Genomic DNA, 18,223 nt, shown 5'->3' with positions numbered 1-18,223 from the left:
GCTTCATTGTTGGCTTCTCCCGATTTGTGTAACATAATTGTTTTATTTAGATTCAGTTGCTTACTTAGTATAAATTGCCATATATTAGGATATGTATACGATATATATATGTATATGATATATATATATATAATTTTACTTTCATGTTATTTTCTACCGCTTTGTCTTCTTGTGCTCTATTTAGATAGAATCGTGCAAAACATTTTTATATGAATTCATTTTTTATATAAATTGATTTGATTTTACGGTTGAATTTTCCATTTTGCGCATATTCAAAATATTACAAAAGCTGTTAACTGTTTTTCTTGTGATTCTCTCTTGCACATTTTTTTCTAGCGTTAAAATCCATTCTTTTGGAAGCCAAATTTTAGCAACAGAGGGTTAGAGTTTATGGGATTAGCCATTACATAAGTTGTAAAATAGTAAGCTAAATATGAATATTTAAGAATTCATTTTTTGTATAATGAGCTGCTAAGTAGTTTAACGTTCGGATGACATTGCTTAGTAAATTAGTATAATTGAATATTGACACTGTATTTGACTCATTGGTAGTTATTTTTTTCATTAAGTCTGTCTAAGTCTAAGTCATCAAACCGTTCTGTTGCTGTTGGCTGTGATGTTCGGCTTCTATTTAGCTAGATTAGATTTAGTATTTTTTCACAATTTGTTATTTCATTTTTGATAGAGTTACGAGGCTCTCAGTCTTTAGTTTAAGTTACATTTACGCATACAGTTCTCCTTGGCTGGACATACAAATGTATATCTCTATATAAACGGTCATGAAAGAGAGATTCGCCGAGTGGGTAGAAGGATTTTCTATTTAAAGCTGACGGCTGTGATGCATTCTGGGTGCAAGCTCAGTAACACGCAAACTCAAAATAAGTGTTTCTATTTTAAGGGTAAATATTACACAAAAATAAAAAAGGTAGAGCGTTGGTTTCTCTTGAAAACGTTTTGAATCACAGTTATGTTGTGTGTGGTTAATGTGGATCGGGGATTAGGTGATCCCTGGAGGTTGTGCCAATTGAGATTGTGATTAATTGGGGATCATCCCATCAGGACATCTGGCATCTAGTGCCGTCTTTTGTTCCCGTTGTTGTGCAACATCACTATATCGTCTTCACTATCGTCAGCCACATCAAGTTCTGGCTCCATGTGCGGCCCATCGTCGTCATCGTCATCCGTGTGCAGGATGCGCTCCAGCTGTTCCTCGTCAAAGTACGGCTGTATGGTCATGCCGCCTGAACAATAAAGAAAATAATTAGTTCGATTGGTTATCAAATGTGCCCTTTGGCTCAACTCACGTTTGATGGGAGATCGAAAGAGCTCTGTTTCCCCATCATCACCCGCTTCATCCTCCTCGAGGCCAAACTGCTCCTTACCCCTCTGCGGCAGCAGTGAGAAGTTATAGTAGGGCTTGTCCCCCCGATGGCGTCGATAGAACCAAAACTGGGCACACAGCACACAGACAATCACACTAACAATGATCAGGACACTGGCGCACAGAATGAACAAAAAGCGAGGCAGTCCAAAGACATGGTCGTTAACCTTTAGGTGAAAGACCACGTTCTCCGTGGCCAAGCCGCCCTGAATAAGGTGCAATTGTCGGGTGGCCTCCATATGTCGCGGTGCCTCTACTTTCAGACTGATGGTGCCTAAAGGTACCGCCGATATACGATACTGTCCCATACTGCCAGTAAAGTTCCTCAATTGCGTCTGCCCCACCACCGAAACCTTGGCGTTCCGCACTGGGTGGTTGTTCTCATCTAGCACCACTCCTGCAATGCTAGTGGTGGCTCTGTTATCATTATTTGGCAGCTCCAGAACAACGCCACGAAGCAACGTGAATGGATGCAGGCGTATAATGCCCAATTTCGTGGTTCGACCTTCTTCTATGTTCACCTTAATCATTTGCGACTCGTAGTTGGGAGCGGTTACCTCCAAGCCATAAAGACCATGGGGCAGCATCAGCTGGAATCGCGCCACATTCTTCGTAACATTAATGATTCTATCGTGCTCCAACAATCGCACATAGGCCTCCCTCAGTGGTTGTCCCTTATCGTTCTGCACCAAGCCACTTACTCCGGTTTTCACCAGAGCAAAAAAGTTCTTTATCTTATCGATGTTCTTGCGCCAAACGGAAGCGATTTTCTTTTGGTGCGGCATCCGGCAGCAGGAAATGCCCAATGTGTAAACAGGCAAGTTGTATATGCGGTACATCATATTGGTCAATCTCTCGGTGGTCTCCCGGTGGAGCTGTCTCGTGGCGGATGGGGGGCACTGCAGGGGCGAGTAGTTGAACTCCGTTCGCTGCATTCTATGGGCAAACTTCTCCAGCACCGAATCCCCTTTAGGATAGTTCAACTCGGAGTTACCGGCCCCGAAGGTTAGCATCAAATCAAAGCGTTCGCTGCGCAAAAATTGCAGGAATACGTCCTTGGCTTGGTCTGTCTCCGGGCCTAGAATGCGTTCAGCTAACTCATCCCCAAGGACTGGATCGCAAATGGAGGTGCTGTTGTGGATTGGCAGAGAACAAATAAGATTCTAAGCACTAAGGTTTTGAGGCCACCAAAACTCACTTGCTATTGTACATGTCAAAGACAGTTTGGAACTTGCTTGTCTGCGGAAGGAAGTAGATAACACTTCGTTTGAGCAGATCTACTACAGACGCATCCTGCAGCTTAAATCCCTCGACCAAGTGACGTATCAGGTTGAGCAAAATTTCCCTTCCCAGAGGAGCCGTTGTATCGTAAAGGGAACTGACCACCAACAGCTTGTACTTGTGCTCCTCGGGCTCGCCAATCTGCAAGAGAATCAAGTGAGTGGGAAGCTAGAGATACAAATTCGCGTCATAATCACACACTCACATCAGAAGTCATTTTGAGGTAATTGAAGAGTGCGCCAAATTCAGAATCTGCATATCCAAAGCTGGCAATCTGTCCGTTTTGGTTCTCCAGCTCCGCCAGGCGTGCACGAACTTGCGGGTTAGTGTGATACCTTGTGTTGACCACGTTTTCAATAATCCTAAAGTCATTGGCGGAGGCCCAATGCTGCGGATCGTCTGGCATGAGGGTGATATCCATCCGCATTTCGAAGGGTTCGGCCTCGGGCACTTCAACTTCCATTCGTAGTGGAGCATAGTTGTCCCCCAACACAGTGAGATTGTGGCGACCAGGCAGCGCTAACTTCCAATAGTCACCGAATACTTGACTGTAGGTCGAATGATTGGCTCCGTCCAACCGAACAACAGCTCCCGCAATCGGCGTGCCAATGGTGCTATGCACATATCCATGAATGCCACGATGCACTTGCTCAATAAACTGTAGCAGAGGCTCCCGATGATCCTGCCAGTATTTCGGAAGCTCGGCGGCCATGGGAAACTTATCGCAAGCCATTTCGATGGTTAGCTCCAGGCATCCTGCCCGCACATAGTTCCAGTCCTGCATTCCGCCAGTAACACTATACCACTGAGCGCCATTGGTGATGCCATCAGCGAAGAATTCATTCCGGAAGAGCTCACAGGGCTTGCCCAAGTGCATAGTGGGATGTGCATTTGAATAAATCGCGGCAAGGTGTTTGAACAGAGCATTATCCTCAGTGGGATTTGGCTTGCGACCATTGATACTAGAATTCCGCAGTCTCATAAACGGATCGTTGAAATCATTTTCGTTATCGTCGAAGGGGTAGTTGGCAACCAAGGAGCCCCCATGCAGATTGGCGGACAAAACAAACGGCAGCGACAGTGTCCAGTTCATGACGGCAGCCACCTCGGGTTCGGTCACCTTATTGTACCTATCCGTGCCATACTGATCGGGGAAGTTTCTGTTCAAATCAACTCCATGGGCATTTGCTCTTCCAACTCCGCCGGTTCGGTCGCCCTCGATGGAGATCTCGTACCCATCGGGGTTCATGCTGTACAAAAAATGCATGCGGGTGCCATTCACCAGCTTGGTAATCCTGTCATCATTGCCATAGCGTTCCAGTATATATTTGGTGAGGAGTAGCAGCAATTCCTTGCCCACTACCTCGTTGCCATGCATGTTGGCCACATATTTGAACTCCGGAACTCCAGGAACATGGGAGCCCGGGGTGGCAAAGATCTCAAGCACCCAAAGATCCCGATCCTGGACACTTTTGCCAATGCTGTAGAGGCGTGTAAGGGAGGGAAAGCTAGTGGTCATCGCCCTCAGGTAGCTGAAAAGGCAAAATAATTTAATTTAGGTGTGTTCCTCCACCGCTTTTTTTTTGCAACTATGAAACGCAGATGAACAATGTGACCCATTGAAATATATTTGCACATTTTGGGAAAAGCTCTCACCTCTCCATGGCCGTAAAGTTGTGGTGCTCGAATTCAGTCGGGGTCAAGAATCCATTGAACTGCTCCTTGAGCTTCTCCGGAGGCTCAGAGCGCACGACCTTTACTTTCCGGAAGTTGCCTGCGGGATAGGAAGAGCGGAAACGGAAATGGGTAAGGATGTTCTTAGTGCAATGACAGTTTTTTTAAGGGGGTGACTCATGCGGGTTCCGGTGAGAATAGGATGCAGTGCGTCTAAGATTCAGCAACGAGAGAAGCTAGAGTTAGCAACAGAATCAGAAGCACAAGCAAATGCACAATTTCGTTCGTTTATTTTGCCATAATTTCATAGTTCACATTTATTTAAGATAAAATACCAAAGAAACTGCTTGACTTTCGTACGTTTGTCATACATACATATATAAACAAATTCATTCCGCAATCTTCACATTTGGCACAGACGCATTAAATTTTTGTTTGGTTTTTTAGGTACTTAGTGAAAAATACATTTTAAATTTCATTTAGTTGTGACTGGGCATTTCTTGGAGGCCCCTAACCATGATACGATCGTAAGGCTACATATAAGGCCTTCGAATGGAAAAACGAAGATTTACTGTGAAAACCAAAATAAAGTAAAATGTGTACAGAACAGATGAATAATAAACAGTTGCTAGTGGACATAAAAAAAAGAGGAACACAATTTAAAAACCGAAACAAAAAATAAACGAGCAAATAAAGAATTTTGAAAACACAAACAATTCATTTTGAAAGCGAATGAATGAAAATAAAACGCAGCAAGCGAGCATTAGTATTTTATTTATCCTTCGCAAGGTTCTGCCAATACCATTGGCCATTCCAATATTCCTCACTCGATTGTAACCTGTGCTCGTCAGCATACATATATCAAAAGCCATATGTGCCATATTTCGCCTCACTATGAAATGTAGGGTTCTTTTGTTTTTGGATAAATGCTCAACAATCATTTCTGATAGGATTAACCATAAGGTGCGCATACAATCGCATACAATATCGATAGTGACAGTATATTTAGCAGTAGGTTCGTGTAGTGGGCTTTGGATTTATCATAGTTATTTTCGCATCGTTGCTAAAATACTCGACAATATGTTTCAGGGTGCGCGAAAGATAAGGGGAATATTCATAAAGCTAGAACCGATTCCTATTGGGTGTTTGTCATTCGATGGCCTTAAGTGGGCCAATTTCATTAATTTATTTCATTTCGCTATTTGGTTTGCTGTTTGTTCGTGTTTGTTCTTAATACGTTCTCTATATACAAATAAACATCCACTAAATATGTGCGCGTCAGAGGTAATGGTGTGGGATGAACATAAGCTGGCAGATAGGCGTATGAAATCGCGAAAAACATAAATCTCAAAGTGAATGGAAATGCAACAGAAGTGTTTAAAAGATAAATTACAAATTGTATGTACAACAGATTCGAGACAAAACCGAACGACAGCCAACATTATTTTTATTTTCTGCTAGCTCTCGCGGTAAACAAATAAAGGTTCTAAATGAGAGTGAATAAATGAACATGCCAAATGGTTGTATATCTGAATTCGGAAATGACGGAGATAACATATATAGTACAAGGAAGGTGTGGAGAGAGCAGGAGAGCAGAAGAGCAGGGCAACTATGCATCGCTATAGGTGAATATATGTATCGTTTTTTGGAACTGCCCACTAAAATATATATGCGCATGTATATATGTATTTCCGTTGCATCCCTCTCTAGATATAATAGGGACTGTAAAAACGGCTAATACCATCAAAGTTCGTCTCGACGGGCGCAAGCTTGAAGTCCAGGCGCAAGGCCTCCTGGTTATCGTTGGTCACCCGGACTTGTTGAGGAGCACTGGTCTGGTAACTGCATTTGGGATATAGAACAATTACAACATTAGCAAGGATGCCTGGCTAGAAATAAGCAGAAGACCAACCCAAAAGCGGAGGCATGCACGCTGTAGAGTCCCGGGGTCAGCAGCCTCCAGTATTCGCCCCGTTTGGATGTGCGCATGGGTTTCTCCTCCAGTCCAGCCACGTAGACATTGGCATCGGGTATCGGAAAGCCACTGACATCTGTCACCAGACCCTTGATGCCGATATGCGCCTGGCGCAGCAGCTGCAGCAGCGATGCCTTGTTCCGCTGCCATTCCTGGGGCAAAGTGCTGGCCGTGGGATACTTGCAGCAGGACAACTCGATGGTCAGCTCGAAGCAGTTGCTAAACGCATAGTTAAAGTCCTGCATTCCGCCGGACAACTCATACCAATGGGCTCCGTTGGTGATACCTCCCGAGAAGCTGTCGTTGCAATTGTTGCCCTTTCTCATAATCGGATGGTTGTCCGAATAGGTGTGGGCCAGCTGCTTAAAGACCCGATCATCCGGAGTCAAACTCTCCTCGCAGCACTCATTGTGGGCCCTGCAAATTGGAAAAGTGGTTAGTACTATGATAGGTCAGGGACTATCATCCCATTGCAGAACTTACAAGGAGTTGTCGTAGGGATAGCTGGCCACCACAGCTCCACCGTGGAAATTAGCGGAGAGCACAAACGGTTTGCTAACGATCCAATTTACCAGGGCGGCTGTTTCCGGCTGACGAGACAGGGCGCGCAGTTGGTGGACATGGCTCTGCTCCAGGCGATCGGGAAAATCGCGATTCAAATCGATGTTGGCCGCATTGCCACGACCCACATAGTTGGGCAGCGACTCGCAGTTGCCTTCCTGCACAGAAAATCATATAGTGCTTTTAATAACAGGTAGACCAAGCCTTAAGAGAATCAATATACGCTTTTGATCATTTTATTGTATGTTATTTAAAGTGACATAGCGATTTAGTTCACTGATACCTGAAGGCAGCGGTAATGCACATATTTTGATCTTCATTTCATTTTCAGCGGACTGCAACTGATGATTTCGATCACTGACGATTTTACGCCAAACTTAAAAGTTTCTCTTTCACTCTGTTATGGCCTGATTGATATGCAGGTCAGTTCTGGCCGGAATTGACCATTTAGCATGGCAGTCAGGTGTCAACCGAGTGATTACACCACACAAACGCGGCGAAGAAAGGGTCCCGTCGAAATTCGATAAAAAGTATTGTGCAATGGGACAAGCAAAGCAGAGCGCATCAGTTTCCCCCAATTTCTCCCCAAGAACAAAATAACAATCAATCAACTTCGTTTAAAAATAACAATATAAAAAAAATATAAAAAATAATATTGTGCCATATTGGACGATTTATAGATTACCCCAACAAAGAAGCGACTTATTAAATAGACACAAGGATCACGCCACCGAACGAAACCTCAAATGGAAAATAAATCTAGAAAATAGATAACAAATACAATCAGTGCACAAGTGGAAAGATGAGTACCACAAAGAAGTCGACCTTTGCATAGACATTAAAAACGCAATGAATAATGGGAATTATTGAATTCCACAGATTGCAGATTCCTGGGGCATATAAAGTTTGACGTTGTTTGTATTTTTATGAAATGTTTATAATTATTCATAGGAATGACTTAAGTTCCTCAGAAGTACGCAAAGAGCACGTCCCTAAGAATTAGTTATCACAAACTTTTAGATTTTCTTTCCTGCATTTAGATGGACTGAATTCTTGGGTATAAAGTCGAAGGAAAAAGTACTGTAATTATTACGAACCTATGCTTACTGCTTTAACACCGTTAAAGATGTTAATTATGAACAAACACGCAGAAAATTAAAAAAAAGGTGCGTTTGTGTGCAAAATGCAAACATTCGGGGAGCAGAGTTTGTTTGGCGTACCGCAACGGCTTGATAAGTGCAAAGTTTGGGGTAAGATGTTTACTTATTTGGTAATATTTTGAGAATTCCCAAACAAGCGTTCATTCACATTATTTTGATTATTTCCGAATATTTTATCAACCATATCAACCGTGTAAAGTGCATGCCTCATTTTCATGCGTATAAAGTGGCAAAAGGGGTTGGGGTGTGAACGGTTTTGGGTATAGATAGCACTTTTGAAGTCTGAGGTTTGATATGCAATGAGCTTAGTTATCGGGTTTCAGAAATGGCTGGGAATGAAGTAAACTCTATTATATCTGCTACAATATTGCCTCTGTTCAGGCTTGAAGCGCCCTCGATCCCATCCAATATTCCTCCAACTCGGGCTACCCCACTTATTGATTTTGCCCGAAAGTTAGACACGACAACACAACAGGTGAACCGACGGTTTGTTCTTTACCTTGGACAACGCATAGCCATCCGGATTCATCGTGGGCACCAGGTAGATGTCGGTGCTGTTGACCAGCTGGCCCAGTTCGCTGATTCTTTCCTGGTTGCCGAGCAGATATTGTGCCAGATAAACCAGGAGCTGCCTGCCCACCGTTTCGTCGCCATGCATATTGGCTACGTACTTTACTGGCGGTGTGAGGAGATTCCGCGACCGGGTGTTCCGTGAGATTTGCAGGGCCAGCAGGTTCCTGCCCTCCAGAGATCGGCCCAGGAAGTGAACTTTGGCCTGATCGGGGTAAGCCTTCTCCAGGCCAGCAAACAAGTCCTCCAGCTGCTCCTGGCTGGCATAGTGCGGTTGCTGCAGGAAGGACTCGTCCTCCTTGATGGTGTAGCCACTGCAGTGCGGCACACCCATCGCCAGCACGGCAATGCCTATGGAGGCCAACAGGAGACCCAGAGTTGGCATCTTGCGATTTGCAATCTTGTCGAGATTGTGTTGTTTTTATCACTGGCGTGCGAACTGAGCGAGATACAGTTATTTTCCTCCGCTACTTCGCGGCTCTCTCCCGCACGCAACTCGCTCTCTACCTATTTGTCCGTCGGGCCTCCGTTCGTCGTGGGTCGTCGTTGCAGCTCAGGCTCGAAAAGTCAACTGTTTGAAAATTTGCTGTGTTGATTGGCCTTAAGCGCCCATTCGCCCGCCGCCTCTGCCGCCGCCGCTGCCGCCGCGCACAGTGGGGGGATTGAAGTGGAGCGACCCCACTGTTTATAATAAAATATCAGAGCGATTTCTCGTGGTTTATGCCTGTTTACTTCATGAAAAAAGACCAATGAAGACCAATACTATTTAGTGCAAAAGATTTTTAACAGCACAAGGGTGCTTCATCCCACTGTACTCTCCAAAAGCGGCCCCAAACGACAAAGAGAGGCGCTAATTGTAGGGAAATTACACGCGGCAGCGAGCGCGAAATCCATTAAAGTCCGCTCCCGGAGTAACTTTACTTCACCACTGTTTTCGACAGACACGAGTTAATAGATTATAGTTTATTCATGCGCTTTTAATTGTGTTATTAGTACCGGAGAGGGAAGTTGCCAGACTCAAAAAGTGTGGCGCCTGCGCGTGTGTGGGTGAGGAAGAGAGAGAAGAGAGCGGACAGCGGAGAGAGCTGAAAGAACGGACGTCAACAGGATATTTTTACGCAAAAATCGATAGCTCCACTCCCACGCCGTGACGTCAGAAGGCAACCCGTCCGGATCCGGACTCCCACACACACACACACAGGTCTTATCGACAAGCAAGCGAATTGGCACATTCAACCAATTGAGAGCGTCAAATCGCCCTTATCAGCGCCATTCCAGAATGCGAGCATATGGTCGTCACCCTCCAGTCGCCCCTCTCCACCATCCTCACCCGCATTCCAATTGTGCTAACCAATTTTCTTGATAAGCAACGTGTGCAACTACACAAAAACAAATTGATGAGCGCCGATCCGAAAATGATCAGTGGCCAAAGATTGGGATGCACCTCAGGCGAGACGGATACGAATTGTATATATGTACATACCCTCAAGCAATTTTGAGTGAAATAGTAGGAAAATACTAAAATCATTTAAAGTGTGATTGGCATTCAAGAACGCAAGCTTAATTTACGCGAAACTCAAAGAATATGACTTAAATGCACATGGCTTTTGCAGCTATTTGATTCGTATAATCTAAACCAAGCTTTATTGCCGAGTGCACTCGGGCATTCAAAAAGTTCGTCAACGCGCACTCGCAGCAGATATTAGCTATCATTATAGTACTCTTAACTCGCAGTGGCAAACCCCATCAACCTCAACCACAAACTGGTTGCGAATAAATCCAAATTGCAGGAAAGTAAGGGGATGTAAATCACACACGAACCTACTGTTTTTGTTGTGACACCTAACCAGTTTCTTGTACAGCAAATGCCGTTCGCACCCCTGTCGCCAGTTACTCTTTCTGTCGAGTTGTTGAGTTATTGAGTTGTTGAGGCCGCAACAATCTGCAATCACTTGCGAAATCATAGCGCCAGCAGACCTACCTGGTTTACTTTATCAGCGCAGTTTCGGAGAGGCCATAGAACCGTCGCCAAGTTGCCAGCGAAAAAAGGCACAGGATGTGGAATCAGCATCGCCACATCATCGAGAGAGGATAATGTAAATATTTGTAGGCCTAACTTGAATGGATCGGCTTATTAAACTATGCCAGTTAGCCATCGGGGCACACAGAAAACCAGGCAAGCGACAGAAAGAACGATACAGGCTAAAAAAACAATGGCCGTTTAATTGTTATTACCTATAGAAATTTGTAACATCATTGCATGAGTCGAAAAATAAAATATCAAAACTATACAACCGTGCAATTCAAAACAAAATAATTAATTAAAGTGTACTCAAAACATTATGGAACATTATGGAATTACCGCGAAAAGCAGGGGAATTTCCAAATTGACAGTGGAGCAGATAAGCAGTATGAGGCACAACATTTCAAAGACCTGCGTTGAATTTTAATTAAAACAAATGTAGTAGATTCAAAAATTAAGGACACGCTGGAAGCGATGAGTTCAGATGCAATTCTTGGCTGCTAATTGAGTGATCACACACGCTGGCTAGCTAGAGGCCAAAAAGTGGGTCAAAACCTTCCGTTCCCACATTCTTTTCAGTTTGGGAAAGATTTTTTCAGATTTTAGACTGATCTCGATGCCTTTTTTGTCTGCGCGGTAATCAAAAGAGACTAGCTTATTCACACAAAAGCTCGAAACAGGGAATAAAGAAAAATGAAATGGAGAGAGCGAAATACATTTACACTGGTAGAAATGCCAAAGAGCAATTCTGCTTTTAAAAAATAAGCTGGCTTTTGTAACAGTAATTACGAATAATTCCCCAACAGTTTGGGGAATTCAAAAGACATTGGGGAACAAATTTAGAGTAAAATAAGGCGAAATCGGTTCAAGTGTATTGCTAATGACTAAATATAATATAAAAGCCGCTGGGGAAAGAGTAAGCCTTATTTTTCCCAGTCTTGTGTGTTGTATAAACAGTTGGCAGTCACTTTACAATCACTTTTCCGTTCCAACAAAAGTTTTCCGTCGATTCTTGATAACCGAGAAATCAGGTGACTCACCTTGGCTCTGGCGAATCCATCGGGATTACAGGTGGGCAGAAAGTGGATTTCGGTGAGGTTCAGCAGCGCCTGGATCTCCGTGTCCCCATCGTAGTGGGTGGCCAAGTATTCAGCCATATAGAGGACCATCTGGCGGCCCACGGTTTCATCGCCTTGTATATTGGCCACCAGCTTAACCATGGGCCTGAGGAGATCTCCATTCTTGGACTCCCCGGTGGGTGCACTTAGGGCTAGGGCGTGGATAGGTCGATCCTCCAGGGATTTACCTATTGTATAGGTCTCTGCTATGTCGGGGTAATCCTTGGCCAACTGGTTAAACAGTGCTCCGATTTCATCGTTTTTCAAGTAGTGGGGATTCTCCAGGAAATTGTCCACTTCCTGGATGACCCGGACTTCGCTGTATTCTCCGGCTGCGCAGCCGAGGATCAAGACCAGGCAAAAACACCACATTTTGGGGGATTCTTGGGTACTTTCCCGGTGCTCTCCCGATTTCTGTACACGTAGGCAGACAGCAGTACGATGATTGAGGCACAAGCCGCAGGCGCGCCACTTTCCACAGAAAGTGGATGCCAAATGAATGAACTATTTTCCCAAGAACCACTTTCATGCACTTTCTCAGTGCAAATTTTCGAACTTGTGCCACAAATGTTCGCACGCCACGCACACAAACGTAAAAAAAAAAAAAAAAACACCGACACACCGACGCGTAGATCTACGCACACACAGACGCACGCACAATAGAGCTGCAGTTATTGCACTTTCTTTTCGTAAGCCCTTTTTGGCACTGATCTTCTAGCCAGCCTATGAATCAGCGTATATCCGCTTCTTAAACAACTGCCAAGATATATCCATTTTATTCGCAAAACGGAGAATATAAATAAAAAGCGAAAATGAAGTCACGAAAGTACGCGAACGCAACAGCGACCACTGTTGCCACTCGGCTGCGATCAGATGGCATTGCCAGATGAGACTGCATGGAGCTGCCAGATGGCTGTTGATTAACAGCCGAATGGCGCCAGATTTGAATATAAGCGTTCCCCGTCTCTCGAGGTTCAACTAACTTTTATTTTCTTTAGAGCTCAACAAATAAATCTCCAAAAGTGAAACGAACACAAGAATAATCATTGTGTGTGGCCTAAATATGTACGGTCTGCTATATATTACTTTTTAAAACGTGTCGTATCAAAAACTACCTCAAAATACTATTATGTTAAGGCAAAATTTGGAAAAGTGCATTCAGACATTCCGGTTCGTCCTAAAGAACGCTAATCATCTTACATGGTGTATACTCTATGTTAAGCATTGTGTTTTTGTGTTTTTAGAGCAGTGAGTTTTCATTATTCCTGTCTATCACTGGAATAAAACACAAAAAAAAAAACACCTTTTGCGCATACAATTGGGTGTACATTTTTTCAAGTGTATATATGTATATAAAGTATAGGACCTGTTTCCGAGTCTAAATGCTTGGAGTGGGTTTGCGATATATAGTTACACAGTTGATTGCTTCAGATTGGTGTCAATTTAGTCCCTACATTTGCGTCCCCCTTGACACATGTACCGCACCTATTCGCCAGGGAGGCCAATCAATAGGGTCATTGATTATTCATGAATCCCATGCCCTGCTCCATCGAGGCCTTTCTTTGGCTTTTTGCGACCCTTCTGGGAGCTAGCTATCCGCTGTTTTAGAGTGTGGAAAGTCTGCTGCATGCTGCGCATTTGGTAGCGTATGGAGCTGCTGACGTCACGCTGCAACTGCTGCACCTCGCGAATGTCCTTGCGCAGATTCTGGTACTCGTTGGTCACCTCGCTCATCGACTCGAGCAACTCGAGGACCTCCATCTCATCCATCTGCTCCATCGTCGTCTGCTCGAGGCTGCGCTCCACCGCATGCAGTTTGTGGGCCATCGTGTACAACTGCGATCCTGCATTGGCCACCTTGAAGCAGAGGGAGATTTAGGTTACTTATGGATTATGGCATTTCCAGCATACGAAAATGAATTTTCGCCAATTTCCTCCTCGCTTCATTTTAAGGAAGCACTGGGAAAATATTCCCAGAAGAAGGGGTCTTTATACGTAATTTAAGTTCTTCAAACACTGATCTTAAAAACCCATTGTTCCGCGCCAACTGTGGCATGAATAAATGTGGCTTGTGATTTATTTTGCTGGCCTGCTTGTAATAGACCGCCGTGGAGTGCACCTAATTTCTCTCACTGCACGCCGAGTGCCTACACTTCAGAGTGAATAAGTGGCTATTTGCATTTGGCTGGTCGATAAACTCATAAACTCACCGATTTCTCCAGAGCGCTGATGTCCTGGTAGCCCGGCGTGGCCTCCATCTTTTCCAGATCCCAAACTGCCTTTGGACCTCAGCTTCCTGACATACCAGTAAGTAGTAAGTCAGCGTAGCAAGCCCATTCTGCGCAAAATAACAGAATTGTTGTTGCCTAATTCAAGGCGCGTCGGCCGGAGCGCTGGCAGTCCACTCCAAGCTCTCCGAGCAGAGTGAGCGAGTGCTACGATTGGTGCTTCTATTTATATGCTCCTGCACACACAGTTGACTTCCGCATTCCGCAGCAAGAGAGGGAGAGAGTGAATGAGAGAGAGTGCCAGTGCTGGTATTTTATAGCTACTTTAAAAACAATGTGTAAATGGTCTTTTTTGGTCTATGCAGTCACAAATACATTTTTTATAAACCATGGATTTCAATTTAATACCCGATATACTTCCTCATTTTTATGGAATTTAATTTTGTTGGGGTTACCGCTTACAAGAAAGGCAAAAAATCACAAAAAATGTACTTTCCCCCATCCGTCAAAAAGTGATATGGATGTTTAGCGTTGGTAATTAGCTGTTCAAAACTGTTATTCTTTTATCTTTGTAATCATTTTTATGGAAGTTATGATGAAATTTCCCATCGAAAATATCGAATATTTGCCAAAAGTCGTTTTTCCGATTTTCCGACATAAAATAATCAGTTTTTTTGCCACAACTTTAAAAATAATTGTCTGAATATGGAATGTCATATCTCGTTGAGCTCGTATTTAAATTTCCAATCAAACTGTATCCAAAAATAGGAATTACATTTTTTGGCCATTTTTTGCAAATTTTGTTGATGTTACCCCTTAAAAAAAGTTAAAAAATCGCAAAAAAATGTAATTTCCCAAATCCGTCAAAAAGTGATAGGGGTGGTTAGACTTGGTAATTAGCTGTTCAAAACTGTTATTCTTTCACCTTTATGATAATTTTTATGGAAGTTATGATGAAAATTCCCATCGAAAATAACGAATATTTGCCAAAAGTCGTTTTTCCGATTTTCCGACATAAAATAATCAGTTTTTTTGCCACAACTTTAAAAATAATTGTCTGAATATGGAATGTCATATCTCGTTGAGCTCGTATTTAAATTTCCAATCAAACTGTGTCCAAAAATAGGAATTACATTTTTTGACCATTTTTTGCAAATTTTGTTGATGTTACCCCTTAAAAAAAAGTTAAAAAATCGCAAAAAAAATGAATTTCCCAAATCCGTCAAAAAGTGATAGGGGTGGTTAGACTTGGTAATTAGCTGTTCAAAACTGTTATTCTTTCACCTTTATGATAATTTTTATGGAAGTTATGATGAAAATTCCCATCGAAAATAACCAATATTTGCCAAAAGTCGTTTTTCCGATTTTCCGACATAAAATAATCAGTTTTTTTGCCACAACTTAAAAAATAATTGTCTGAATATGGAATGTCATATCTCGTTGAGCTCGTATTTAAATTTCCAATCAAACTGTGTCCAAAAATAGGAATTACATTTTTTGACCATTTTTTGCAAATTTTGTTGATGTTACCCCTTAAAAAAAAGTTAAAAAATCGCAAAAAAAATGAATTTCCCAAATCCGTCAAAAAGTGATAGGGGTGGTTAGACTTGGTAATTAGCTGTTCAAAACTGTTATTCTTTCACCTTTATGATAATTTTTATGGAAGTTATGATGAAAATTCCCATCGAAAATAACGAATATTTGCCAAAAGTCGTTTTTCCGATTTTCCGACATAAAATAATCAGTTTTTTTGCCACAACTTTAAAAATAATTGTCTGAATATGGAATGTCATATCTCGTTGAGCTCGTATTTAAATTTCCAATCAAACTGTGTCCAAAAATAGGAATTACATTTTTTGACCATTTTTTGCAAATTTTGTTGATGTTACCCCTTAAAAAAAAGTTAAAAAATCGCAAAAAAAATGAATTTCCCAAATCCGTCAAAAAGTGATAGGGGTGGTTAGACTTGGTAATTAGCTGTTCAAAACTGTTATTCTTTCACCTTTATGATAATTTTTATGGAAGTTATGATGAAAATTCCCATCGAAAATATCGAATATTTGCCAAAAGTCGTTTTTTCCGATTTTCCGACATAAAATAATCAGTTTTTTTGCCACAACTTTAAAAATAATTGTCTGAATATGGAATGTCATATCTCGTTGAGCTCGTATTTAAATTTCCAATCAAACTGTGTCCAAAAATAGGAATTACATTTTTTGACCATTTTTTGCAAATTTTGTTGATGTTACCCCTTAAAAAAAGTTAAAAAATCGCAAAAAAAATGAATTTCCCAAATCCGTCAAAAAGTGATAGGGGTGGTTAGACTTGGTAATTAGCTGTTCAAAACTGTTATTCTTTCACCTTTATGATAATTTTTATGGAAGTTATGATGAAAATTCCCATCGAAAATATCGAATATTTGCCAAAAGTCGTTTTTCCGATTTTCCGACATAAAATAATCGGTTTTTTTGCCACAACTTTAAAAATAATTGTCTGAATATGGAATGTCATATCTCGTTGAGCTCGTATTTAAATTTCCAATCAAACTGTGTCCAAAAATAGGAATTACATTTTTTGGCCATTTTTTGCAAATTTTGTTGATGTTACCCCTTAAAAAAAGTTAAAAAATCGCAAAAAAATTGAATTTCCCAAATCCGTCAAAAAGTGATAGGGGTGGTTAGACTTGGTAATTAGCTGTTCAAAACTGTTATTCTTTCACCTTTATGATAATTTTTATGGAAGTTATGATGAAAATTCCCATCGAAAATATCAAATATTTGCCAAAAGTCGTTTTTCCGATTTTCCGACATAAAATAATCAGTTTTTTTGCCACAACTTTAAAAATAATTGTCTGAATATGGAATGTCATAGCTCGTTGAGCTCGTATTTAAATTTCCAATCAAACTGTGTCCAAAAATAGGAATTACATTTTTTGACCATTTTTTGCAAATTTTGTTGATGTTACCCCTTAAAAAAAAGTTAAAAAATCGCAAAAAAAAATGAATTTCCCAAATCCGTCAAAAAGTGATAGGGGTGGTTAGACTTGGTAATTAGCTGTTCAAAACTGTTATTCTTTCACCTTTATGATAATTTTTATGGAAGTTATGATGAAAATTCCCATCGAAAATATCGAATATTTGCCAAAAGTCGTTTTTCCGATTTTCCGACATAAAATAATCGGTTTTTTTGCCACAACTTTAAAAATAATTGTCTGAATATGGAATGTCATATCTCGTTGAGCTCGTATTTAAATTTCCAATCAAACTGTATCCAAAAATAGGAATTACATTTTTTGGCCATTTTTTGCAAATTTTGTTGATGTTACCCCTTAAAAAAAGTTAAAAAATCGCAAAAAAATTGAATTTCCCAAATCCGTCAAAAAGTGATAGGGGTGGTTAGACTTGGTAATTAGCTGTTCAAAACTGTTATTCTTTCACCTTTATGATAATTTTTATGGAAGTTATGATGAAAATTCCCATCGAAAATATCAAATATTTGCCAAAAGTCGTTTTTCCGATTTTCCGACATAAAATAATCAGTTTTTTTGCCACAACTTTAAAAATAATTGTCTGAATATGGAATGTCATATCTCGTTGAGCTCGTATTTAAATTTCCAATCAAACTGTGTCCAAAAATAGGAATTACATTTTTTGACCATTTTTTGCAAATTTTGTTGATGTTACCCCTTAAGAAAAAGTTAAAAAATCGCAAAAAAAAATGAATTTCCCAAATCCGTCAAAAAGTGATAGGGGTGGTTAGACTTGGTAATTAGCTGTTCAAAACTGTTATTCTTTCACCTTTATGATAATTTTTATGGAAGTTATGATGAAAATTCCCATCGAAAATATCGAATATTTGCCAAAAGTCGTTTTTCCGATTTTCCGACATAAAATAATCGGTTTTTTTGCCACAACTTTAAAAATAATTGTCTGAATATGGAATGTCATAGCTCGTTGAGCTCGTATTTAAATTTCCAATCAAACTGTATCCAAAAATAGGAATTACATTTTTTGGCCATTTTTTGCAAATTTTGTTGATGTTACCCCTTAAAAAAAGTTAAAAAATTGCAAAAAAATTGAATTTCCCAAATCCGTCAAAAAGTGATAGGGGTGGTTAGACTTGGTAATTAGCTGTTCAAAACTGTTATTCTTTCACCTTTATGATAATTTTTATGGAAGTTATGATGAAAATTCCCATCGAAAATATCGAATATTTGCCAAAAGTCGTTTTTCCGATTTTCCGACATAAAATA

The 18,223-nt window shown here is 41.2% G+C and overlaps 2 protein-coding genes across 4 annotated transcripts; both read right to left on the bottom strand.

Annotated features, from left to right (window-relative positions):
- Positions 1-23: 23 nt before the first annotated feature.
- LOC6555783 (carboxypeptidase D) lies at positions 24-12,619 on the bottom strand. 3 transcript variants are annotated; one of them, XM_026983159.1, is made up of 10 exons: positions 9,110-9,637; positions 8,532-9,041; positions 6,795-7,030; positions 6,249-6,728; positions 6,078-6,178; positions 4,319-4,436; positions 2,868-4,194; positions 2,580-2,803; positions 1,305-2,512; positions 24-1,241 (listed from the first exon to the last, which is right to left on the bottom strand). In XM_026983159.1, the coding sequence occupies exons 2-10, from the start codon at positions 8,985-8,987 to the stop codon at positions 1,072-1,074; spliced, it is 4,320 nt and encodes a 1,439-aa protein (XP_026838960.1). In that variant the 5' UTR covers positions 8,988-9,041; positions 9,110-9,637; the 3' UTR covers positions 24-1,071. The 3 variants fall into 3 exon arrangements, with proteins under 3 accessions (XP_026838960.1, XP_015008776.1, XP_001982400.2); XM_015153290.2 differs by lacking the exons at positions 8,532-9,041; positions 9,110-9,637 and adding an exon at positions 11,666-12,619; XM_001982364.3 differs by having other exon boundaries at positions 8,532-9,637.
- Positions 12,163-14,303, bottom strand: LOC6555781. The gene is made up of 2 exons (XM_001982363.3): positions 13,954-14,303; positions 12,163-13,600 (listed from the first exon to the last, which is right to left on the bottom strand). The coding sequence occupies exons 1-2, from the start codon at positions 13,999-14,001 to the stop codon at positions 13,265-13,267; spliced, it is 384 nt and encodes a 127-aa protein (XP_001982399.1). The 5' UTR covers positions 14,002-14,303; the 3' UTR covers positions 12,163-13,264.
- Positions 14,304-18,223: the final 3,920 nt, after the last annotated feature.

The sequence above is a fragment of the Drosophila erecta genome, unplaced genomic scaffold, assembly GCF_003286155.1.
Source record: "Drosophila erecta strain 14021-0224.00,06,07 unplaced genomic scaffold, DereRS2 tig00000283-arrow-arrow-pilon, whole genome shotgun sequence".
Classification (NCBI taxonomy): Eukaryota; Metazoa; Arthropoda; class Insecta; order Diptera; family Drosophilidae; genus Drosophila; species Drosophila erecta.
Note: the sequence above shows the minus strand (reverse complement) of the source record. Positions and strands in the feature narration are given on the sequence as shown.